Source organism: Notolepis coatsorum (genome assembly GCF_963971535.1).
Source record: "Notolepis coatsorum genome assembly, chromosome: 9".
Classification (NCBI taxonomy): Eukaryota; Metazoa; Chordata; class Actinopteri; order Aulopiformes; family Paralepididae; genus Notolepis; species Notolepis coatsorum.
Genome location: NC_140173.1, coordinates 11,727,451 through 11,755,340, shown reverse-complemented (window position 1 = coordinate 11,755,340; position 27,890 = coordinate 11,727,451). Strand labels below are relative to the sequence as shown.

At 43.4% G+C, this 27,890-nt stretch overlaps 1 protein-coding gene across 1 annotated transcript in view; it reads left to right on the top strand.

Annotated features, from left to right (window-relative positions):
- LOC311234858 (WAS/WASL-interacting protein family member 1-like) overlaps positions 1–27,890 on the top strand; it is a 49,466-nt gene that overhangs the window by 10,601 nt on the left and 10,975 nt on the right. The window contains 6 exon segments of the mRNA XM_084322104.1: positions 11,908–11,992; positions 20,564–20,696; positions 20,956–21,147; positions 24,401–24,594; positions 24,596–24,951; positions 24,953–25,129. Of these exon segments, the coding sequence (XP_084178230.1) occupies positions 11,945–11,992; positions 20,564–20,696; positions 20,956–21,147; positions 24,401–24,594; positions 24,596–24,951; positions 24,953–25,129 (1,100 nt within the window). The 5' untranslated portion in view covers positions 11,908–11,944.

Here is a 27,890-nt window from a genome sequence, read left to right as displayed (position 1 = left end):
AAGATAGTTCCCCTTTAAACGAGGTCCCACTACTCCTACTGTGAGATGTTTAATACTTTTAGCCTAGTTCTGAATTCAAGAGAAATACTTTACTGTTGGAATAATAGGCCATACTCTGTGCCCTGTATGTCATTGGTGCAACACCCATGTTATGGATTCAAGTCCAAGATTCGAGTGTGCGAGCTGCTAACCCTAATGAGCTAGTGTAGCGTGGGAGGTTGGAAGGAAGGAGGAGCTATTTTATGAGCATTTATAAACTGAAGCATGTGTGACTTGAGCCTCATTCACTGTGTGTGTGTGTGTGCGCATGTGTGTGTGTGTGTGTGTGTGTGTGCGTGTGTGTGTGTCCTGTTGGTGGCACTTCAAAGCATCCACACCCCAGCATCCCAGAATCCTGCAGGCCCAGGCTTTGAGTTCAGTCTCTTGAGCCTCAGTATCTCACCCTTCCATCCACCGTCCCTGCCTCATCCTTCCTGTTCTCTCTCTCTCTCTCTCTCTCTCTCTCTCTCTCTCTCTCTCTCTCTCTCTCTCTCTCTCTCTCTCTCTCTCTCTCTCTCTCATACTTTTGACTCATGTATTTTTTTTCTCTCTCTTCCTCTCTTCTCATTCTTTCTTTCTTTCTTTCGCTCACTATGGCTGTCAAAGGAGCTATTGTGGGGACTCGCGATTAGTTAATATTAGCCTGTGTGTGTGTGTGTGTGTGCGTGTGTGTGCGTGTGTGTGTGTGTGTGTGCGTGTGTGTGCGTGTGTGTGCGTGCGTGCGAAAGGGGGTGTGTGTGAAAGTGTGTGTGTGTGTCAGTGACTAGTCGCAGCTGATTGGAGGAAGTAAGCAGTGTGTATGTAACACAAGCCTTTAAGTCCTTAGGTGAGAATGTAGGTCATTTGTAGTCATGCTCTTTTGAATATAGCCAACATTGAAATATAGCCAATATAACTGTCAAGTGACAGACTGTTAGGGATAATCAATGCCAGAAGCCAGTACATAGGTAGGCTATATTATTATTTAGGGGTGCGATACACACATTTAGCAAATTGCAATTTGAGATCAAGATTCAATAAAACTTGATTTGAATCCGGGTGTCAGCATTGCCTCCGGCTTGGGCCGGCCGTGATGCAAGGCTTCTATCCTCCCTACAACCGACCAGTGGGGGGTATATGTGAGCAACGTTCAAGACAGGGGAGGGGAGAATTGGAAACGCATTTTAACTCAAAACTATGATCGCGTTTGCAGAGCATGTTTTTCGTCCGGTGAAACACAGAACTGTGATTGTTAGAAAAACACGTTTCAGATTTGGTAAAATAGACATAGAATGTACCACTATTCCAAGCGGAATAATTCCAAGTGATCACATCGCCATCACGATTACCAGTGTATATGTCTATAAATACACTTAGGCGACGGAATTTCTAGGCGATCAATGTGAATCTATGTCCCAGCAGGAGGAGTGGCCACTGGCCAGCAGAAATGAAGGTTAGAGACTGAGAGTGTGATTCAACCCAAGCCACCGCAGTTCAGACACGGATGATACCGCCACCTGGTGATAGTCGATTGGCATTGCAGTTTTTCTTTCCCCCACTTTTTCTCCCCATTTTCTATTTTTCTCCCATCCCAATTTCGTATTTCCAATTCTTCCCTCCCCTGTCTTGAACGTTGCTAGACCATGCCTCCCACTGGTCGGCTGTAGTGAGGATAGAAGCCTTGCATCACGTGTCCCCTCCGGCACACGAGGAGGCAGCCTGTCGCATGTTCTCACCGCAGCAGCTCGAACTCTCAGTGGCGAGGAGTAACGCTGAGGAGGCTCACGCCATAGATATATATAGAACACTAGATAGCTTAAGGCGGAGTCACCAGCGTCTCTGAACCGCCGCCATCTTGCTCGAGTCAGCCTTGAGTGAGGGTGAGTGATCTGCACAGACAAAAATACTCATAACTCGCTGAAATATTGACGGATTTACAAACGGTTTGGTTTATTACAAGCATTATTAACGTGGCTATGATTCAAGCGGTTTGTAAAAAAAGATTTTTTTTTATAAGTATGCAGTATCATAACTACATCATTGATGTTTATAGCAAACCAACCCGTTTGAAAATCGGTAAAGAATTGAGCAATCTATGGTTATTTAAATAGTACATGCACCATATACATTAATGTTATCAGTAGCTGAGCTGCCCCTGGCAAGATGGTCGCCCTACCAGGGCTGTACACTGCGATGAGATTATCGCGAATTGCCCCTTTAATTGGCCGTTGCGATTGGTAAATAATATTTGGGGGCGGGCTTGCGAGTAGTGATTTCAAGCCTTGCATTCGCATTTCACTCCTAAATTATCCAAGGCTGAGCACTCACTCTGATAGACTGGCTGACTGTCTGATTTAGCTATGAAGAAAAGTAAAGTTTCTTCATAGCTCATTTCTTCATAGAAAGTCACAGGCAACGAAGTTCAGTTGGTTCATTATAAAAGATACAAACCTGACAACAAAAGCACTTAAATGTTAAATAAAAGGACCACAGTAATGAGGTAGGAGGAACATATTTTTTTTCACTATAATGGTAAAATTGTTATTAAAAAATGTGCCCCTAAAAAATATTTTTTTTCAAGTGTGCCCCTAGTGAAAAAGCTTAGCGTACAGCCCTGCCTACGACGACGTCGCTCTCCATTGGCCGGCAGCGCGGGTAAGCTATCTAGTGTTCTATATATATCTATGGCTCACGCTGCCCCCGATACTTCCTGCTTCCGGCGTCACCCAACCGACCTGTAGGAGTTGCTGTCCACAACGTCCAATCCCCACCCACCGGCTTTCCCACCCTCTAACACTGCCAGTTGTGTTAGTATGACGGCCGGCCAAGCCGGTAGCAACGCAGAGAGCTGGGCTCGATACCAGCATCTCCTGCGTTAGTGGCGAGCGCCTTGCCCACTGTGCCACTCAGCCGCCTGATTGGCATTGCAGTTCATTTTTTTTTAAACTTTATTTTTTAGCGTTTATCGCTTTCCTGGTCAAGCATGACCGACAGTTGCAGGGTGAAACGGGAGAGAGAGCAGGGGGAGACATTCGGCAAATGACGGCGAGTCCGGGAATCGAACTCGGAGTCAACCAGATCCGTGACGCAGCACGGAGTCCCGCGACGCAGCGCGGTAACATGGTGTGCTACTGGAGCACCCTGGCATTGCAGTTCTAATGTGTGGGGATGGTCGAAAATTATGCAGATCGCTCTGGGCAAGTCTGTAGAGCGGGGATCAACGTAAAAAGATCAAACGATCCAAAACAACTTTTTACGTTTTTGGCACAGACTGTGTTAACAATGAAAATAGCCAATATCATGCCAGCAGTTAAAAACGAGACCTCGGGGACGGGGGAATGAGTACGGTTTTACATTTCAATGCTCTATTTAACATTCTTAAACTAAAAAAAAATGTATTCTGTAAATGACATGATGACATGTAGGCGTTGCATATAAATGTAAATATAAATGTAAATATGCAGTATATACAGCACTGTTGTACATGCTATCACACAGAGTATATGGGTAGACTATAGTATGTGGTGGGTAGTTAAGAACAAGTACTATAGTCACACACAGACAGGCCTGCCGTGTTTTATGAATGAAGTAGATTTTCAGATGACTATAGTACTTGTTGTCAGCGATGGGATTGTCTTCTTTATAGATAAATAAGCCATTGTTGTTGTAGAGCCGCCCGTGTTGTTGTGATGATGCCTCGCTAGAGCAAGACTTGCTATAAATGTTTCAAAGTGTAACTCAACTGAAGAAGACCGTATAGCCTGCTGTCTAACTAACAACAAGGCTATATTGCTCCATTCAGTGTTTATTATAATAACCTATTTGAGCTCATCATCACCGACCAGGGAACCCACACTGTGGCCGGATAATAATAAACAATAGCGCACAGACACAGCCGCTCATAGCGAGGGGGACGTACGCGCGTAGGTCAGTGGCCAATCAGAGCGCAAAACGGGAACCCAGAAACACGAACGCGTTGGTAAAAGCATACACGCCTCCAGGCCTTGTAGACCTCGTCTCCCAGCAGCAGGAGGCGCTGTGTTCCGCTGCACGTCATCCTTGATTCGCCAAATTAGTTCAAAGTTTCAAACCCAAATTCCGAAATAGTTTTTTTTGCTCCGTAAAAATGGCCAGATCTCTTTTGAACCTACTCTGTTACCAGACAGGTTTGCCTCCTGCGTTACCAGACACCCGCTCTACCCCCCGAGCCCCAACTGTTGGACCCAACTAACTAAGGAGTAGGACTAGACAGATATGATAGTCAAGTCAAGTGTTCCTTTATTAATCCCCATGGGGACATTCAGGTGTCTGGGGGAGGGGGGGGGGGGGAAGGTACAGGTACAAAGGATAATGATAGAAAATAGTAATAGAGTAGAACATAGTAATAATAGTGGAATGGCAGAATTCAATCAGTAATAATAATGATATAGCCATAGACCTTTTCACTGTTTAAACAATGATGAGGCTTTGGCTCAGGAGGTCTCCAGGCCCGTTCCTCGTACGTGGTTCAACTAACACTTTGTCTGCCACGCTTGTATCCATCAATGTTTGATCACTGCCAGTACTGTAAGTCTATGGAGATGTTCACCTACTTTGCAGGGCTATAACTTTTTAAATTGTATTGCTAAATTGACATTACTATGGCCCATTCAACATCGATTATCTATCGTTCAGGATGTAGGAACGTTTTACTTTTTCATTCACACATTCATACGAAAATACCGTCTAGAGTATAAATATGTTTTTTTCGTTTTCTGCAGTAATTCCTAGAACGTGAGATATAGGCATAAATGCATATATTAGATTATCAAATGCTGTTTGATACCGATCGACGCTATATTAAAAATGTCAACTGTACATGGTCCTAAACGTTATGACTGATCATCCGCGGGTGAACGGGGGGGGGGGTCGTTTATAATTCCGTGATCGTCAGTAAATGCTTTATGTAGTATGGGTGATATATTGATCAGAGCGGTTTGCATTGAAAAGAATAAACAATCAAGCTGAAAGTAATGTTACTGTCCTCTTACCGTTCGCCGATGAGACTGGAGGAAAAAGATCCCACTTATTTGACGTCGATCGACTAGATCCATTTCCGGTTTGTATGGCGCAAAAAACGTGATCGGGGCATTCCTAAATAGAATAGTCTATTGGCTGAGTGCGGCCGGCTTTCGTGTGACATCACGTCCAGGCGAGTCAACCAGGAAATTCAAATGACTGCTGCTAATGGTTGTTGTCGAAAATCTATAATAATCACAGATACATTCAGACAGTCAGTACTGGATCTAACTAAATGGATTTATGGATTGGATACACATTTATGGAAAGTTCGAGCCCGCCAGACCAGAAAGCTTCTGGGAGACATGCGACGGTTATTCCAATTAATACCACGATGTTCTACCGGGCCGGCGGCAGAAAGTGAGTCTGCGTTTTATGATATTATGTCTGACTGCTGTCGGACCGCGATACGGCTCATCTTTTCCCTTTATTTTCTTCTGAGTGCTTTGTTTACATGTTTACATGAACAGCCACCACTGTAAACAAAAAATGTTTCACTGATAGACTATGCAATCTATAATGATAAAATTAATTAATAAAAAAAAACGAACGTTCGAACACCAAGCTATGCGTAATTTTTTATTACACAAGTCATGTATAGATATTCAATGTCCGGTGTGCTATTTGAGTCAGTTGTTTTCCATAGTTTGCTCAAGCTCACTTTCCGTGGTGCTATCTGATATTTCAATATTCTGTTAATTCAGGGATTCATATGAAGAGCTTATCCCAAATAATACCTTAACCAGAATAAGAGCCATTATACCGTATATATACATTTATATTTAACCCATATAACTCTGTACAATAATGCTGTATATACCGTATATATATTTATTCTTACCATATATATATATATATATATATATATATATATATATATATCTACATCTGTACATACCTGCATATATTCCATTTTACATATCTGTAGATACTATATCTGTACATATCCCTTACCTACTCTTACTAGTTACGCTGCTGGCCAGTATGACTTACTTCCATAGTGTCTTTATACCTGTATCACTGTACATATTAATACTACAACTCTGTACATACATCTGATTAGCACATACTCAGTAGTACTAATTTATTTATTTGATATCTACTTTAATCACCTGTACATTTACATTTGCACTCTGGTTGGATGCCAAACTTATTTTAGTTGTACTGTACTTTATACTGTAATAATGATACATTTTGAATCTTATGTAATCTAATCTAATTATCCTGTACCGTGTAGAATATGCACGCATAGTAGGTTGCATCGCGTTCCATCTGACAAACGTGATATTTATTTATCAGTGCATCCGTTATCTATTCATAGTGATTCTAAGTCGGAGATTTGCAGAGCTAAGAACATCTACCAAAGTAAACAAACTGGGAGGGAAGCATCTAAAGCACGATGTGGCCCAATGCCCATATACAGTCAGGGTGGAAGTGGGAAACCACCCGGAAATAGAATGCATTTTAGACATATTTCAATTGTCTAATTAGACAGGAATTTTGAAATGTGTATATATAATATATGTGCGCAGGCTGCAGCGCAGCATAAGGGCTTGTGTCCATAGCGGACGTTTTTTTCAAGGCGGACCGCTTTGAAAAAAAGGGAAAAAAGCTCAGCGTTTTCCTGGGTCTTGCGACTGCTGCGGCTCCGCCCCTTCCTCGATGTTGATTACCTTGATGAGCGCGCTCCTTTCCAAAAGTTGAACTAGTTTTTCAACTTTATGCGCTGGGAACGCTCCGCCCAAAAACGCTGCCGCCGAGAGCTCATAAACGCGAGGCGCGGCGCTGGGAAGAGGAGCGCGCCTGTAGCATAGAAATGAATGACAGGAAGGAGCTGACAACTCATAAAACGTCCGCTATGGACACAAGCCCTTATATAGGCTACTATATTGTGTGTGTCTTCCGCTGCAGCCCGCTGGCCGGCCGAGGTGTCAATCGGCTAGCTGGTGGCGTTTAACATTCCAAGCACAGGCAGTAACCAATCACACGTAGGCTCAGGATAATATAGCCAATCACATGATCATCCTGATCCCGCAGGCCGCAGCAAAGCAAACATCTGCGTTCCGAATTTCCAGCGAATACCAGCTCGCTATTTTTTTTATCCACTTTCTCCTCTTTTTTTTCTATTTATCTCCCATCCCAATTTTGCTGTGCCAATTCTCCGCTCCCCTGTATTGAACATTGCTCGCATATGCCCCCCACTGGCCGGTTGTAAGGAGGATAGAAGCCTTGCATCACGTGTCCCCTCCGATACACGAGGAGGCAGCCTGTCACATCTTTTCACCTGCAGCGCAGACTTTCAGTGGCGAGGTGTAACGTGTGGGAGGCTCACACTACCCCCGCCATTTCCTGTCTCTGCTGTGCAGGCGCCCCAACCGACCTGTAGGAGTCGCTGTCCAGATTACCACCCATCGACTTCCACCCACTAACTCTGCCAATTGAGTCAGTATGACGGCCGGCCCAAGCCGGAGGCAACGCCGACAGCCGGATTCGAACCCGGTGTCTCTTGCGTTGGTGACGAGCGCAATGTCCGCTGCGCCACCGAGCCGCCCAATGACTATAGTATTTTTAAGATTTACCAGAAGTGTTGAGTCCAACATAGTCTGGTGGAAACGCACCTTATCATCCATGATCATCATCCATTTTGTCTTCTTCTTCATCATCTCCAATAGTTCGCTCGCCATTGCATTGCAGGTGAGGTTACTATTGTGTGCTCGGCCAGACTATACCACGGTTTCCTCATCGGCCGGTTTGACTATAGTATTTTTATGATTTATCAGAAGTGCTGAGTCCAACATAGTCTGGTGGAAACACACCTTATCGTCCATAATCATCATCCATATCATCCGTTTTGTCTTCTTCATAATATCCAATAGTTTGCTCGAGGCGATCGCCATTGTCGAACATTAGATGGCTGTAGTTTGCTCACTGCTGCTCACTCCCTAGTGCTTTGTTGGCTCTCACTGTGGCATGGGGCGGCCCCACACTAAACTGGCCCATGCAGTTCATAGGGTAGGCGATACTGCCACCTGTCAGGATTCAATCGTCATTGCCGGTCCCAGGCACACTCACAAAGACCCACGCGAGTGTTTAGAATAAGAAAATAGAAAAAAAAAAGAACGGAAAAACAAGATATCTCGTTATTGGCGCTCAAGCGTTGGCTCTCAGAAACGAGATATCTCGTTGTTGGCGCTCAATGAGTTAATAGTATTTCATCTTGAAGCTGTGCCGTGTGTGTGTGTGGGTGGGGTGGGGTTATGATACATCTTTATCATTTTTTTGAGTTTATCAGTTTTGAATAGCCTAGGTATATAAAGTGTCACAAAGGAAGACCTGTATCCCTGGAGCACTGTCTGGCCGTGGCGTGGCGTCTCCAGACAAGAGGAGGGGCATCTTCTAACTGCAGTGTTGATTCGCTTTGTGTCAAAGGGTTCTTTTTAGTATTTGTGTTTTTAGTTTTTTTTCTTCCCAAAACTATACACACTGCAGCTTTAAGTGATGAAAGAGAAGGAAAAAAAAAGTCTGCAATGCATATTCTGTAGAAAATCACCTTGTGGGAACTGTCATGGTTTCCATCAGATTCTGTTCCACCAGTCGGTGGGTGAAGCAGACTGCAGTGTCCCTGACCGTCTGTGTGATGATGATAAGAATAGAAGACACAGATTCCTGTTTTAGTGGGGATCTCCCCCCTGGTGGCCTGTATATATACTGTATATACTGTATATACTGGGAACACGTCATCCTGGTGGTGACACAGCGGCGCCCTGGCATGCCATGACAGGTGCCAGTGGGATGGGTCTGGGTCGGGGGTGCGCTTGGTTTGTCTCACACTAGACATGCCTGTGTCTGGAGGCCGGGGGTTTCCCCCCTTACTGAGACCTTCCCTTGGGATTCTGCGACATGTTGGACACGGTAAATCCAACATTCTGTCTGCGGTGGAACCTCCCGGTCAAGGTCACATTTGGTAGGGGGGGGGGGGGGGGAGATGGAGGGGGGGGGGGGGGGGGAAGAGAGTGCAAGGGGAAACAAACACACACACAGAGAGGAGTGAAAGAGGGTACGACAGAGAGAGAGAGAGAGAGAGAGAGAGAGAGAGAGAGGAAGTGCATGAGAGTGTGATGCAAGGCTGAGATGGAGAGGTATCATCGCCATGGCAACCGGATGGCTGTGGTACTGTGCAGTTGTTAGGTGACTTCCTGTTTGATAGTACAGGAAGTGAGACAGAGAGACTGATCTGACTGTGTGTGAAAGAGAGAGAGAGAGAGGCCTATTCATCAGTTTCGGGGCAGAGCACACCGCTGTGAAGGAAGGGTGCGCTGCATTTACAACACTTGACAAACACAGCATGAGGCACAATAGTTTTTATCTTGATTATCTTGTTTTCATGATCGTGGGAACTGGGAAGCCAAAATCGCACTTGAAACTTGATTAATCGCCTAGTAGAATGTAATCTGTGGATTTTGATAAAGCATTAGTGTGTAATAATAATAATGCAGGACCTGTTGCAGAGGTATTTATTCGGCATGCAACGACACTCAATGTTTTAGTGGTACACACATCGGTTAGTTTAGCACACACACCGGAACACACACGCATGCATTGTCTCTTTAGGATCGCAGATGCGATTCGTATCTGCGATTAACCCATCCCATCGTCCTTCCCCCCCAAGGGCAGCCGGGAGCAGACAGGCGTCAACGTGAGCCGCGCCAGGGGACCAATCCAAGTGCTCCTGTCCGTCTTCGTCAAGGACACCACAGCGTTAGCGATCTGTTGTTGTGCATGTTTTTCCATTGGGTTTATCTTATCGGGGGGGAAACCCTTGCGAGCACGGGGAGAACATGCAAACTCCACACAGAAAGGCCTGGGAGATACCCCACCTGGGTACCTGGCATCATGAAAACCTGGTCCCCAAGCGGGAATCGAACCCTGGACCTTCTTGCTGTGAGGCGACAGTGTTAACCACTACACCACCGTGCCGCTCCATGTGTGTATGTGTGTGTATGTGTATGCAATGCATGTGTATGTATGCGTCATAAATGAGAAGCTGATTTGACTGTTACACCGTGTACTGGCATTGTTTGCAATGCATTGGCCCGTGACTCAATAGAGTGGTAAATCAGCATTGCAGCCATTGTGGGGTGTAGTCGAGATGAATTAACATCTGTGCTGAACCCTTAGTAGATTTCAGGCTTCAGATTTAATTAATATTAATTAGGGCTGTCAGTTTATCGCGTTAATTAGATTAATTAATTACACAGCAAATGATCGCGTTATGAATTTTTTTTTTTTTTTTTTTGTATCTCATTCATTCCATAGGAATGTAGAATACACATTTACAGACTTTTTTTTAATATGGTCCATTTGCATGTTCTTGGTATCTGATTCTATGATTCTCAAGGAATGTATTCCCAGTGTCAGAAATACTATGGGCTAGATCCACAAAGAATGGATTGCACGGTGCAAGGTGCACCCTTACTTACAATTCATTATGAATTGAAAATGGGGGACCCTGATGTAAACAAGATGAAAGTCTTTCTCTGGTCTGCTTCCCCTTAACAATTGTGTGTATTGAGCCGTACTGCATTGTACCCATTCTGCAATCTGTTAATAACATTTTCATTCAATCAATCAATCTGCACGGTGATTGATTGAATGAAAAATTTATTTTGAGTCAATTGTAATGAACCAAATGAGAATATCAATAAATTTTTTTTTATCTTTGACTGTGAATAACACCATGCTCAAATTGACCAGACCTGAAAAATCTAAGCAAATTAATAGATGGAAGATGATTAAACAGAAGGTTTTGTAGATACAGTACTGAATTCTGCCATTTGGACACATGCAATTTGAAATATGATTATAGAATATAGAATATCAGGCATAAAATGGTTATGCGATTAAAATGCGATTAATTAGATTAATTAATTACAAATCCTGTAATTAATTAGATTAATTTTTTTAATCGCGTGACAGCACTAATATTAATATGAGCTAACTCACAGCAACATACATCTTGATTCACGGCTGAAAACAGAGGGGGACACAGCCACTCTCCTCCAGTACTTGAATCATTAGAACACCAGGTGGACTGAGGAGACTCGTTATATTGTCGCACACCGACGACGCCTCTGTCTTTCTCTGTGCTGCTGACTGCTTGTTTTTCATTTGCCACACTTCAACCACTACTACTAGGCCATCGTCGGTTCATTGTAGTGTTGTCACGATACTGGAATTTCGAACTTCGATACGATACCTTGAAAAGTATCGACATTCGATACCATTTTCGATACCACAGGGAAAAAGGTTCAATCTTAAAATGTAAAAAAAAAATTATAATATTATATATATTCTTTTTAATACATTTTGCTTTTGTTGCTGGTTGATTCTCCTCAGCTTCTCTCTGGTACTATAAGAGAAGATAAATATAACACTTTTAAAACCCTTTGTTTATCTTTAGATCACACATTTAAAAATAACTGTTCATCTCACTTCAATCATTTTTATTGCAGAACATGGTGTTTTCTCAAGCAGACAGATGTCAACACTGTAATCTGTGTTGCATGTACCTGACAAACTGAACTGTTATTAGTCATATTCCGACTTAACTGAATGCACATGTGTGTGTGGACTACTGTACTATTACAGGTATTGAAATTAACAATGCAACTTCCTTATACACATTTCTTTTCTTTTTTTTATGAATAATTAAATATCGATATTTTGGGAAATGAGTATTGAAACCGTTTTAAATATTCAGAATCGATATGTATTGATTTTTCTATATTTTTGACAACACTAGTTCATTGTGTGTGTCTCTGTCTCTATCAGGGTGCGTCGAGAGCAGAGCGACTAAAGAGGGAAGAAGATGCCGGCCCCACCTCCTCCCCCCCCTCCCCCTCCCAACCTCCCTATGGTGAGTAAGACAACATGGCTGCCGGAGAAACTACTTATTTGTACCGTGTGACACTAAAGACTCTTCCCCCGAAACAGTATCCCGATAGAAAGCATCAGGTCAGGTGACACGGGGGCCCCAGATACAGCCACTCACGCACACCGTGTCAGGTCAGGTGACACGGGGGCCCCAGATACAGCCACTCACGCACACCGTGTCAGGTCAGATGACACGGCGGCCCCAGATACAGCCACTCACGCACACCGTGTCAGGTCAGGTGACGCAGCGGCCCCAGATACAGCCACTCACGCACACCGTGTCAGGTCAGATGACACGGCGGCCCCAGATACAGCCACTCACGCACACCGTGTCAGGTCAGGTGACACGGCTGAAGAGACGCACGGTTTGGACAAAGAGTTAATTTCATGCCATTAGTCTATTTTAAGTATACAAATATTTTAAATATATAGATATTAGTAGATTACTAAATGATAGATAGATAGATAAGATATTCCTTTATTGATCCCCTTGGGGAAATGCAGGTGTCGTAGCAGCATGAGAGGGGGTGTAAATATATATATAATTAATAATAATAATAATATCATTTCATCTTTGACGGTGAATGACACCATGCTAACATTGACCAGATGTGAAAAATTGTCATAAGACACCTTCTTGAGATCAAGTGTACTAAAAATCTAAGCAAATTAATAAGGGCCGGATGATTTACAGAGGGTTTTGTAGATACAGTACTGCATTTTGCCATCCGGACACATGCAATTTGAAATATGAATATAGAATATAGAATATAGAATATCAGGCCTATAAATGACCTTATTATGGCCAAGTCATACATCTATGGATCGGGCCAAATCTCCTCTTTCCAATGGCAGAGTTAAATCTGGATTTAGTACCACCAGGCATCTGTAACAGGGCAGCAAAGACCGTGAATGAAATCTACTGTAAGTACAGTTACTTTTGTATAATGTCCATAGCTCTGCCATTTTTCACCAGATTGCGACGTGTTTTTTTTTGTAGACGTTCACAGAAAGGTAAAGAAACAATATACGTTGTATTTTATGGCAATAATGTTCAGGTTTGTTCGACCCGTGAGATATAATCACAAAAATTACGTGATTCTCTCAGCTTTGACAGCGGCTGGTGTGAGCTGGGTAGTGTAGTTTTATGAAATTTCAATGTCCATCGAAAGCCGTGGGTCTCCTCTTTTTTAGGACTACAACGATTTCAAGACGGCGTAATTTCCTTGCGTCTAAATCATCCGGTTTCCGATGCAATGCGCGGAGATTGTTATAAACTCATATTTTGCTAATAACACTTAAAATCATTGGTAAACAAACATAGTGCTGAAAATATACACATTGACTGCTGTTTTGATAGGGTTAGGGTCTTTACATTTGAAAAAGAAACGCCGGCCACAGGTAAGAGCAATTTAACGTCCATTTCAGCTCGATTGTGCCTTGTTTTCATAGCCATTGCGTATGTTGTTGTAATAACGAATGCCGTTATTGACAATCAATTAATCAGAAACGACCCCCCCCCCCTTTCATGCATTCATGATGGAACATAATACCAATCATATGCATTTGATTTTTTAATTGTAGAGTTTTCTAGGGACGAAATTAATTTAGTATAATACACGTTCCTGGCTATTACTAGCCTCCTAGGAATGACCATAGACCGCTCTAAAACCATACTTATATTCACCACGGTATAACACGGGAATGTATGGATGGAACTTTTTTATTTTTTTTTCACATATTGAACGATAGATACTCAATGTCAAATGGGCCATAGTATTGCATCCATAGCTATCATATAGAATATAGTTATAGCCCTGCAAACAAGGTGACTGATTCCATTAGTTTAATGTGTGGCAGCGCATAGCCATATCCCGGAAACAGCGTGGCAGCCAATGAGGGGTTAAAGTCAAAGGAATGATTGAAGACAGACTACATCTATGTCATAATTATAACCAGACAAGAGACCGTTCAGCGATATCCGTGGGACCGGAACTGGTCCCCTGAGTCTGAGACACTGGCCTAAACCATGCCTATTTGAAATTATGTAGCGATAAGGATTGCTATTTTATCATCTATAATATAATGACATTGAGCTGTAATTAACACACCAGGATTCAGTGTCCACTGTCCTCCAATGACATCATTGGAGGACATATTTTTAAACGCATTAACTCAATTGACCGCCAGGGATTAGCTTTATCCTGTGGTAGTATTGCCACGCTGTAAACAATGGGAGTTGGTCACCTTGTTTGTAGAGCTAAATCTATATTCTATATTATAGCCATGAATACAATACTATAGTCATTTTGACATTGAGTTTCTTCCGGTCAAGATGCAAAAAAGAGATAATTTTTCCATCCATACGTTCCCGTGTTATACCGTGGTGAATATAAGTATGGTTTTAGAGCGGTCTAGGGTAATTCATGAAATGCTTAGTTATGGCAGTATACGTCGATTCCATTGCAGGGCTCTACGCTAACCTTTTTCCCAAGGAGCACATGTGCTCCTAAATTAACAAATTTAGGAGCACACAAAAATATTTAGGAGCACAGTGAAAATATTTTCAAAGTAAATAAATGTATATTTGTACTGTGCGTGCATGTGCAAACGGGAACGGGACACACATCTGTGCAATAGCACATACCACCAAAGTCACTGGCCCACTGTGTGCGTGTGTGTGTGTGTATCTGCATGTGCAAACGGGAATGGGACACAGACATTTGAACTATTAAGTGATTAATGCCTACTGTGGCGAAGTTGTAGCCAACAACTAGGCCTAATAAGAAAGGCAGTGACATTGAACAAAAAGGAGACACTGGCATTACCACCAGGGCCATCAGTAGAGGGGACTGTAAGGTGCCCTTTCGGTATACTACCTTTGCTAAAACTGTGTTCTCTGTTAAAGGTGGTAACTACTGGAATAGCCTACCAGTTGTGATTAGAGAGTGCCCCACATACTCCATGTTCAAGACCCATCTTAAACTGCATCTTAACACATTCTGGGCCATTGGGATGCGTCTAATAAATCTCTAGAGGACCAGCTTTTGTAAACAGACTTGGGGCTGTTTGTAGAGCTAAATCTATACTTTATAGTATTGCTATCTGTCCATTATCATTGTCAATTGAGTCCATAAACCGTCCCTTCAAAATGGCTTAAAGAAAAAAAAATGTCATCAATCCGTTCTCATTTTATAGCGCCGTGAATATAAGCGTTATACGGCATTTGGTCTAGTATATTTCCTGGAAGGCTAGATAACCGTGGAGTCACTTCGCTGTGTTGCATTAGTTCCATTAGTGGGGAAGGGGGGGTATATTGACGAGGCTTGATAAGAGGTTCAAAGATAACTTCACATTTATTGGCTGTTGGTTTTTATTATATCATCAGGTCTCCTTCCAACGCCGTGTGTTACTGTTGACTATTTACTTCCTTGTGTGACGTCACTTCAAATACGGCTACCCGGGCCCTGTTTCTTGTACGTGGTTCAACTAAGTCGATCAAGATGTCATTATCCAGCTTCAGTTAACCCGATGTTTGAAGCCGGGATTTTCCTGTTCCAAGAAGGTGGATTCAGTCTCGTTAACTCAAGCCAGACTTGATTCTCAGGATCAGTGCGCGCGCCCGCCTCAGCTGAGAAGACAGCAGGTGTCGATCGCAGAAATCCTGATTCTTCACTCTAGCGGCATTGATTGATTAATTGATTTAAAACTTTATTAACATATTGCAGTACGGCTCAATCGCCTCGCCGACAAGTTAAATGCGTTATCTATAGGCAAATTTTAAGTCCCTCATTACCTCAATCAATCAGATTATATTTCTTTAAACTTGCCTGCTGGATTGAATAATCAAATGAGATCTTGCTAGCGAAAATAATTAGTTAACTGTTATACAGAATTACGATACGGCTCTCTTACCCATTGATTGATGTATAGTCAATCTTTAACTTATCTCCAATGTGGTCTAACGGGTTGTTCTTTTGACTTTCACACAGACGACCGGGGTTCAAGACCCTAGTCGTCTCCTTCTTTTTGCAATATAGGAATAATTCAATTTGGTGCACGTTGAGAGCTATATAAAGAATGACATCCTCAATGCATGTAGATTTATAATATTTTACCTTAAAACCAGGCTACTTTGGCGTATAATCATTAATATTATATTAAAAAAAATCATATTGGAAAGACCGGCTTTGGACCCCGGTCGCTGGGTTGGCAGGCTTGAGCACTACCACTGCGCCACTGTGCCAGATGGGATAAATTCATTGTTTATACATTAATGAACGAGAGACCCGTGTTTAGAATATCCTTTGTTATGAATGAAGTTTATCTCTTTATCCGGCTCATTCATTAATGTGACGTCAACGGCTCATTCAATTTCTCAAATCCGTCAAACAGCGCATCTCATCAGACATCTTAATCCCAGTTACAATTAAAATAACCACATAATGTGTACATCGCACGAGCGAGCGCCACCGTCGCCACGGTATATATAACGTGCATTATTTAGGACAAAGTGAATTTAGTATCAGCATTTTGGGTATATTTTACATTTCAAAAGCCCCCTCTGGAAGAATGGAGCACAAGAACGTAATTCAGAATGGTATAATGCAGATCGTAGACTGTGGGAATAGTTTCAGGAAACGGGCCGTCACTTCTTTGCGGGGGCGTGGCGATGGTTCAGGCTAAGTTGAACTTGAACTCTGCTTTCGACCAGGCTCAAACTTTTGGATCTGTTGTCATGGTGATTTGGAAAATCCACGTACATGAAACCGGAAAGTCCGGCTAACCCAGTTATCCAGTTAAAGTTATCCGGCTAACTCAGTTATCCAGGTACAAGAAACAGGGCCCAGGACACTCAAATAGCAAAAGCGAGTCGAGTCGGTTAGGTACCATGCAGTGAAAAGCGGCATAAGAGAATACTTTATAATGTTTCATGCAATTAAAAAGTAAATGTATATTTAGTACACATGATTTATTTATTTTAAATAACAGTGACTTTTCCTTTTTGATAAGAAAGTCTAGTGCTGGTTGAGCATATTCATACTTTATGTTGAAGGCTTTGTCTATAATGTGGCCACAAAAATAGAAAAGGTTTAATTATTTTGTTTGTTTGCACTAAGTTAATACTTTTTGCCTATATTTTTCAGTCAGTTCGGTCTTTGTGTGCCAAACATTATTAAAGGTAAACTTTTTTTTTTACCAAATAAATGAGAAGCATGTTTAAATCAGCAATGCCTCCCCTCTCTCTCCTAGCTCTAACCGTCACTGTCAAAATAATGTGCCTGATGTCAAACTGCCTCATTCTTTCAGTTTTTGCATGACTACGTCCTTGAGAATAACTGAAAAGTTGGATTATCTTTAGGCTATATATCTTATGCTGATGTATATGGTATTTTTGGAGTGTTAAATAAAAAAATAAAAATAAAAAACAACGTATCGAACCGAACCGAAAACCGTGAAACCAAAACCGTGATACGAACCGAACCGTAGATTTTGTGAACCGTTCCACCCCTAGTGGGTCCACAATTAATTGTAAATGTTGCGTGCATGTATGCCCTCTCTACTTCCCATTTACCCACATGGAACGCACCTGATTGGATAAATGGCATACTGGTGCTCTAGTGCGACATCTAGTGGCTCTCAACCTTTCTGCTGCCAAGGCACCCCTGTGTTCAATAAAATATTCCAGGGCACCCCTACATACGATAAAGACTTTTCCGGTCCTGTCTTTTTTTGCTACAATGATGACAAAAGTGCTTGCTTTCAAAATAATGTTTATTTAAGAAACCGGGAAACACATTTGTGTGTATATGCAGGCTATATAATGCATTATTAACAGGTGTTTCAGGTCTAAATGGCTTAGTACTGTTGACATTACACTGCTTGTAGTAGTAAATCAAATAGCATATTTCTTTCAATAAAATTACAGAAAATTATCACTAAAGTGCTATCTGTTGCAGCTGCACTGTTCTCCATAAAAATAGGATATTTGGATAAGTTTGACCATTTCTCAAAAACAGAAAATCATGTATTTTTTTTTAAATACAGAAAAGGATCACCAAGTTACCATTTCTCAAAAAATATTAATAAATACAGAAAATAAGCACGTTAATTTCTAGCTCAATGCGAGGTCTGCTGCTGCTGCTGGCTAATAATACGGTCAATACGTGGGGAGATCTTTGACAAGGCAACACGCATGTCATCCTCAAGGCTCAACTTGGCCCTATATTTTGTTTTCAGAGCTGTCATGGATGAAAAGCCAGCTTCACACAGATATGTGGTGCTGAATGGTATCAACACCTTAACTGCTGCATCATGAGATACTTGGTACTCAGCACCACACTCTGAAACTAGCTCTCTAGGTGGTATCAGATGAGATTTCAAAGAGTTCTTCCAAGAGTTTGGATGGAGATGTGTCAGGAAGCTTTGTCTCCATGTTGTCTGTAAAGTTTTTTTTTATCCAGTGTAACTTGGTGATATTTTCTGTGTTTTATTAATTAATGATTTTCAGATTTTGAGAAATGGTCAAACTTATCCAAATATCCTTTAGTGATAATTTTCTGTAATCCAAAAAAAATAATTCTATTATTATTATTTTTTTAATCTCAAGGCACCCCTGGCAGCTCTCTGCGGCACCCCTGTTGAGAACCGCTGATCTATAGCACCTTTAACTCTCAATATCCGTCAAACTAAATTAATGTGTGCACTACTTTCAATTGCTGGGATATGCTTACGTGTGAGATATGTGCAACATATATCTGCATTGTTGTTGTTGTTGTTGTGTGGGGCCACTTTTTTTTATTTTTTTTTTATCTTTTTCCCCCTCCTTTTTCCTCCATTTTTCTCCCATCCCAATGTTAGTCGTTATGCCAATTCCCAATCCCCTTCCTGGTCACTGCGCACTCTACCCCCTACGGTCGGTCTGGGAGAGTGGAGGCTATCGCATGCTTCCTCCGACACATGTGTAGCCAATCAACCGCTTCTTTTCACCTGGCAGCACGGACTCTCACTGAGAGGGTGTAACGTGTGGAAGGATCACACTACCCCCCTTAGATCCTTTCCTTGCTGAGCAGGCGCCCCGCCCAGGACCCACCCACCGGCTTTCCCACCCACTGACACTGCCAATTGAGTTAGTACGACGGCCGGCCAAGCCGGAAGCAACGCTGAGAGCTGGGCTCGATACCAGTATCTCCTGCGTTGGTGGCGAGCGCCTTGCACACTGCGCCACCCAGCCGCCCTTGTGTCGGGCCACTTTAATCATTTGGTCATGATTTTGACAAACGGCTGTTTTCACAGAAGCCATTCAAACCCTATGCAGCCTATAAACACAAGCTATTTTGCACTCTGTTCATAAGCAGTGGCCTCCAATGTGAAAGACATAACATTTTCAATCTTAGTACCCGGTCTCCTTTGGGAGAGAAAAAAACCATATTTGGAAACCTTGGTCTAAATGCTTTTTCAGATCATTTTTTTTTTTTTTTTTCACTCTACCAAGAAATATCTAGAGTGTATCCCTGGGTGTTAACATCTGTACAATGCGTTGTACAGAATAGGTATTGCAGATGTTGGTAGCATTAAAGTAGGTAATCCTCGGGTTCAGATTGACTTTGTCAAGAACATGTGTAACAGCCCTCAGACCAAGCCACGCCATCCATAATGCGTTGTAAAATAGCACCAAATACATAGGAAGTGACAGCGTTTCTGAACTTCTGGACCCTGATGATGTGAACGTTTGCAATGATCCACATCCTCTGCCCATGCCCCAGTTTGACCCTGCTCAGCAGAGACACCTTGTGCGTCATGTGCAGCTTTTTTATATAAGTCGCTTTGGATAAACTAAAATGGAAATGTAATAGATTTGTTCCCACATACGTTGATTGTCTTAACGATGGTAATTTCTGTCTTCATTATTATTATTATGAATGCATTATTGCTTCAGATAAAAAGCACCTCTATGATCGGCAATGTCACTCACTCATTCATTCATTCATTCATTCATTCATTCATTCATTCATTCATTCATTCATTCATTTTCAGTCATTCATTCATTCATTCATTCATTCATTCATTCATTCATTCATTTTCATTCATTCATTCATTCATTCATTCATTCATTCATTCATTCACATGTAGCCAGAGGCATGACACTTTGTGCTAGACCAGCTCACTCTATGTGGGAAACTTAGCATCACTGGGTGACGCAGGTTAACCTTTATTCATCCTCCAGGAAATATTGACTGACTTCAGCAGCAACACCCTGCTCTGCACTCATGCAGTTACTCAGACAGTGTGGAGTTAAAGGTGCCTTGCTCAGGGGCACTAAGACTTACAATTGGCAGATGCTGAGGGAGGGGAGAGCGTTGCTCGTTCACGTTGAGATCACGTTCAGATTTCAACCGCTGGTTCAGGGGACCTTCCCGCCACCAGCCTGCTGTTCTCTATGACCTCTGACCTCGTGTGACACGTATAACGTCTCCTAGCTGGTTTTGAATCCCACTGGCTGTTTGCTCTGTTTGTACTACATGTGGTTCCTGCCCTCGCTGTCTGTTCACAGGCCAACACAGAGAAGCCTTCGCTGAACAGGACGGAGAAGCATGGAAGGAATGCCCTCCTCTCCGACATCGGCAAAGGTGCCCGGCTAAAGAAAACGGTCACCAACGACCGCAGCGCACCAGCGATGGACAACAGTAAGTCCATTAGAGATAGCACGGTTTGCACTATTTATATATGTTTTCTTCTACATTACTCTAGATGTGTAATTTCTGTCTTTCTTGTGTAGCACCAGGCCATATTTCCTGTGTGTGTGTGTGTGTACATGTATTTGGCGGATAAAAGGGATTTGATTTATCTATTGATTAGTTGGGGTTGGGGCATATTCTGAATGATATCTCTAAAGGACATGAAATGAACAAAATAATTAATGAAGATCACTCGTTATCTCCTTAGAACCTAAAGGAGGAGGAGGTGGAGGAGGAGGAGGTGGAGGAGGGGGAGGAGGAGGAGGAGGTGGAGGAGGAGGAGGAGGTGGAGGAGGGGGAGGAGGTGGAGGAGGTGGAGGTGGCGGTTCTGCTGGTGGTCTAGGAGGCCTGTTCCAGGGGGGCATGCCAAAACTGAGGCCGGCGAACAGAGACGGCAGCGGTAAGAAGATTCAAGATTGTTTATTTGTCATATGCACAGTTAAAACGGCAGTTTGCCATACAATGAAAGTCTTACTTTGCTAGTCCACCCTTCACAAAAAATCACACAGTACTTAACTTAAACATATTTAAATACAAGCGAGTGCTAGAAAATAAGGTAAAAATAGATTAAAATATATATACAATACAACAATACAAAATTGCACGTTCCGATCATGTGAATGGAGGTGACAGTGGTCACAGCAGCAGTTAAAAGTGTCTTTAGTGATTCATAGTTCATAGTTCATAGTAGAAGGTGTGTGTGGAGGGGGGGGGGGGAGGGTAGGCATTCAAGAGTCTGATGGCCTGTGGGTAGAAACTGTTTGTTTGTTAGAAGGGAAGCTGTGAGAGTGATCGCTAGCCTGGGTTGAAACAGCATGTCAGGAGTCGAGGAGAGGCTTATCCAACCCTAATAGTAACTCCACCCAGCTTTTATGCAAATCAAGAGTTTAATACATTTCAAATATGTACTGTGTATATATATATATATATATATATATATATTAGGGCTGTCAAAATAACAAGTTCTATTAATTTATTATAGAAAAATAATGTGTTTACGTGTAACGAGATTAACTCTGGACGCCACAGCGATATGCGTGATGTGTTGTTAAAAGGCTGACGCTCTAAAAGATAGGAATACGTGGCGGTGTTTGCAGGGCTATAACTATATTCTATATTATAGCTATGGATACAATACTATGGCCCATTTGACATCGACTATCTATCGTTCAATATGTGTTAAAGAAATAATTTTTTCATCCATACAGTCCCGTTTTATACCGTGGTGAATATGAGTATAGTTTTAAAGTAATCCTGTCTAATCCCAGAAAACGACGCTATGCAGCAATACGTGCAATTCACTAAACACGTTGCCTAAACACGTTGCCGTTTCTCATCATGAAGGGGTGGGGGGGGGGGTAGTTTCTTGATGCTTTGATCATCACCAACGGCACACGTTGTGGAGTAACGTTACACACACATATTGTTTTTTTTTTTTTTTTAATTTTTTTATCTTTTCCCCCCTCCTTTTTCCTCCGATTTTCTCCCATCCCAATGTTAGTCGTTATGCCAATTCCCAATCCCCTTCCTGGTCGCTGTGCACTTACCCCCCACAGTCGGTCTGGGAGAGTGGAGGCTATCACGTGCTTCCTCCTCCGACACACGTCCAGCCAATCAACCGCTTATTTTCACCTGGCAGCGCGGACTCTCACTGAGAGGGCGTAGCGTGTGGAAGGATCACACTACCCCCCTTAGATCCTATCCGCGCTGAGCAGGCGCCCCGACCGAACTGTAGGAGTCACTGTTTACAACGACCCGGACCCACCCCGCCAGCTTCTCCCACCCTCTAATACAGCCAATTGTATTAGTGTGAACGGCCAGCCAAGCTGGTGACAACCCCGGAGCTGTGAGCTGGATTCTAACAGGCGAAAATAAAATAAAAATAAAATAAAAAATAACATATAGCCCTTACCTTCACTAGGATGTACCCCAAAAAGAATATTCCAATTATCTGAGTCCCAGTATTGGTGTAGATCGTGTCGCCAACATAATCCGCCACGCATCATGCACCGGGAGCAATTCACGCTTCTTAATCCGACCGTTATAACCGCCCCCCTTTGCCCGACCAATAGAAATCCGACCGGAGACTTTTGATCGACGCACAGGCCAAGATATAATGTTTCAAACAAAGGGTGCTCGATACTGCCACCTGGGTGGAAGCGGCCGGTATTGCACTTTGGCATTCTCAGGATGATTCCCCATGTTAACCCAGATGTCCGTGTGCCTGTAATGAATGGAAATATCGAATAAAAGAAATAACGATGAAAACCCGACTATACTCGGGTCTGGCGCTGAACGGTCGGCGAGATAACCCGACTATCATCGGGTCCGGCGCTGATTGAGTTAACGCTAATTGTGCTCTATGATGACGTCACTGTTGTTGTAAACATGATGGAAGCAGATGAAAAGGCGTTGCTTGGCCCAGTGAACAGAAAATGTACATAAAAAAATAAAAACGCCCTGATGTAACTGTTGATAGGAGCGCCGTTCTGTGCAGTTTGTGCAATAAGGGCTTTTCATATCATCTGATACTTCAAGCCTGAAGCATCACCTCAACGTCAAGCCTAAAATGTAGTATTGAACCGTTTTTAACAGCTGGGTAACTATCGAGATACCTTTCTAGTATCTGTAATACTGTATCATGATGCAACACTAGTAAAGACATTTATTTTGACATTCTGATTTTAAGAACTTTCTAAATAAAAGCTCATTTATCTGACTGCTTGTATTAATTGATGAAAAATTAGCCATGTGCTGCAGTAATATAGATAAGAAAATTGAGGATGTAAATTATTATTGAGTGTATTATTGAGCTGCATCGAGATGCATCGTAGAATTGAATCGAATCGTGGACAGCTGAATCGTAATAATAGAATCGTGAGGCCAGTGAAGATCCACAGCGTCTACGTGAAGATGATGTCGAGCACGTTTGAGCAGTGGCTGCGGACCCGTCTGTAGTGTGATAGTAAAGGGTTAACCTTCTGTAGTGTGGTAGTGAAAGGGTTAACCTGCTGTCGTGTGGCAGTGAAAGGGTCAACCTTCTGTATTGTCGCAGTGAAAGGGTCAACCATTTGGTAGTGCGGCAGTCGAAAGGCATTTACTTGTTACTGTTCTTTTTTTCCTGAACATTTCTGATTTTTTATTTCCTCAATTTAACGCATATTAGGTCATATTTTCTTTTATTATTTTGGCCATTATTGGCATATTCCAAAATATTTTTAAATGCTTCTTCTCAATGCAAATATTGATATTATGCGATTAAATGCATTTAATCTTTATTTAATTGATTTCAAAGCCGGTAATTAATTAGATACATTATCTTAATCGATTGACAGCACTAATATATATATGTAGCAGTTGTGCATGAGCTAAATCTTGATGCCTCCTCCTCTACTTTACAGGTCCATCTTTAACCCTTTCACTGCCACACGACAGAAGGTTAGCCCTTTACTATCACACAACCGACGGCGATGCTCCATCATTAGCATCATTAGCTCCGCAAATGCGGAGCTAATGATGCTAATGATGGAGCATCGCCGTCGGTTGTGTGATAGTAAAGGGCTAACCTTCTGTATTGTCACAGTGAAAGGGTTAACCGGCTGTCGTGTGGCAGTGAAAGGGTTAACAATCTTAATATTCCCCTCCTCCTCTAGATCCAGGAGCCGGCCGGGCCCCCATGCTGCCACCAGGCGGTCGGTCCGCGGGGCCCCGGCCCTTCGGTGGAGGTGGCGGGGCCGGTCTCCCCCCTAAGCTCCCCGCGGTCCCGTCTGGTCCCCGAGGCGGCAGCAGCACGCCGGGTCTCCTCCCCAAGAGTCGCTCGGCGCCCTCCTTCCGACCCGACACTCCGGGCGGCCCCCCCCCCGCCGGTGCCCTCGACCCCCCGACCCAACCAGGGGTCTCAGCCCCGCGGAGGACCGCCCCCGGTACCCTCGGCGCCCAGACCCGGAGCCGCGCCGGGACCTTCGCCGCCCGGCCTTCCGCCCGGGAGGCACGGAGCTCTCCCTCCCCCCCCGCCGGGAGGCCCCTCGGCCGGGCTGCGGCACGGCGGCTCTGCCCCTCTGCCTCCGCCCCCCGGCGGCTCGCGGCCCCCCTTGCCCCCGGCGCCCGGCGGGAGGCCTTCGTTTGCCGACGACCGCCCTCCTCCCCCGCCCGCCCCCGCGGGGGGTCATCGGCCGTCCATGCCCCGAGATGGACCCCCTCCGCCCCCCCCCCTCTTTTAACTGTAAACCTCTACCTCCCCCCTCGTCTCGTGCCTCAGTTAGTGGGGGTGCCCCCCCCCTGCCGCCGAGTCGACCGGGGCCCCCTCCTCTTCCCCCGACCCCGGCGGGAGGAGACGACCACGGCACCCCCCGCCTGCCCCAGAGGAACATGTCGCTCAACAGGTCAATACCTTTATGCTATGTTTACCTTTTTAATCCAGGTGTGTCTCTTAACCCCCTAAGCTCAACGGGCCCGGTACCGGGCCGAGATTTCTTTCACGTCATAAATAGATCAATACGGTCCGTATTTATGAACTCTTTCTCTGCCAACAACGATTAAACTCATTATTGGCCGCCAATCATTGAACGCCAACAGCGAGTATACTCGTTATTTGATCGTTATTTCTTTTATTCGTTATTTCCATTCATTATCCATCCAGGGAGCCTGGTGTTATCATAGGGAATGAGTCTGAGATCGCAAAAGTCCAATACTGCCGCCTGGTGGCATGCGGCCGGTATTGCACTTCCTTTGAAACTCTCTGTATTGGTCCGGGCGGACTTTTCTAATAACGTGAACCTAGGGCTTCACCCGATCGCATTGAATCGTTTTCGGGACCCCCGATTCATTATGCTGTGGTGGGTTATGTCGTGGGCCAAATGGACATACGATCTACCAGATGGCAATCAAATAATTGGAATATTATTTTTGGAATCCAACCGGCTACAGGTAAGAGCAATTTAAGGTCAATTTCAGCTTGATTGTGCCTTGTTTTCATAGCCATCGGCATATGTTTTATTTTATTTTTATCCACTTTTTCTCCCCATTTTCTATTTTTCTCCCATCCCAATTTCGTATTTCCAATTCTTCCCTCCCCTGTCTTGAACGTTGCTAGACTATGCCTCCCACTGGTCGGCTGTAGTGAGGATAGAAGCCTTGCATCACGTGTCCCCTCCGGTACACGAGGAGGCAGCCTGTTGCATCTTTTCACCGCAGCAGCTCGAACTCTCAGTGGCGAGGAGTAACGCGTGGGAGGCTCACGCTGCCCCCGATACTTCCTGTTTCCGCCGCACCGGCGTCACCCAACCGACCTGTAGGAGTCGCTGTCCACAACGTCCGATCCCCACCCACCGGCTTTCCCACCCTCTAACACTGCCAATTGTGTTAGTATGAATGACCGGCCAGCCGGTAGCAACGCCGAGAGCTGGGCTCGATACCAGCATCTCCTGCGTTAGTGGCGAGCACCTTGCTCACTGCGCCACTCAGCCGCCCCCTGATCAGTGTATGTTGTTGTACTAACGAATGCCGTTATTGACAATAATCAGAAACGACCCCCCCCCCCCCCCCCCCCCCTTTCATGCATTCATGATGGAACATAATACCGATCATATGCATTTGAATTTTTAAGTGTAGCGTGTGTAGGGACGAAATGCCAATGGATTTAATATAATACACGTCGCTGGCTATTACTAGCCTCCCAGGAATTACCTTAAACCGCTCTAAAACCATAAATTACGCATTGAGTCGTAAACCGGCGGATATTGACGTGAGGAAATAACGCCGTCAGACATGTTTGTAGTCCTATGAAAGAAGAAACCCAGGGCTTTCATAAAACTACACTACCCAGCTCACGCCAGCCCCTGTCGAACCTTTTTTTTGCGTTATTTGTCGTGATTATGTCTCACGGGTCGAACAAACCTGAACGTTATTGCCATAAAATAGAATGTAGTTTGTTTCTTTACCTTTCTGTGAACGTCTAGAAAAAAAACGTGTCTCAATCTGATGAAAAATAGTGGAGCATTTTTCATGACAAAAAAGTAACTGTAGATTTCATTCACGGCCTTTGCTGCCCTGTTACTTAAATCCAGATTGAACTCTGCCATTGGAAAGAGGAGATTTAGCCCGATCCATAGATGTATGACTTGGCCATAATAAGGTAATTTGTAGACCTGATATTCTATATTCTATATTCATATTTAAAATTTAAAATGTGGCCGGATGGCAAAATTCTGTACTGTATCTACAAAAAACCCTGTAAATCATCTGTGCTTTATTAATTTGCTTAGATTTTGTACACTTGATCTCAAGAAGGTGCTGAATGAGCAAAATGTTCACCGTCTGTTCAGTGTTAGCATGGTGTTATTCACCGTCAAATATGAAAAACTAAAAATTATAATAATCATTTATATTCTTCTTTGGTTCATTACAATTTACTCAAGCATAGTAAACAGACACAATATTACTGACACTGGGAATACATTCCCTGAGGTCCATAGGTGTCCCTAGACACCAAGAACATGCAAATGGACCTTGTAGAAGTGGAGCAATCTTCCATTTACTTGGGTATGTACTTTTAGGCGAATTCTCAGAAAATATGGCTAGGGCTTAAGAGGTTAAGACAAAATACAGTGGACCTGTTGAAATTCCCATCCCTGGACATACGAACTGAACGGTAATATGTGTACTGTACGAGTGCTATGAGTATTATCATGTTTATTACTACTAGGAATGTCTGATCACTATATTGACGAGGCTTGACAACAGATTTATTGGCTATTTGTTTCTTTATATCGCTTTATCCATCGGGCTGCTCCTGTTTCCAACTCTGTGTTGACAATGACATCATGGTGTGACATCATCAGCTACGGCAACTTAGGACGCTCAAACCTCAAACTCAAACCTATTACATCACGCTCTCACGCTCGCTCTCTCTCTACGTTGTCAAACATTTACACTAAAGTTAAGTTATGTTGGAGTTGTATTGTGTTTGAGTTGTTGGAGGGAAAGAAACCTCCTGTCCTCCTGCTGTAGTTTTTATTTTCACTTTGCCGCTTGATTTGATTGTATTTCATGAAAAAGGTGTTTTTAGAGATGGAAGTAACCTGAGAAAAGGTTTTGCATTTTTCTATTGCAGTTTAGTAATAAGTACAGTAATAGCTGCCATAC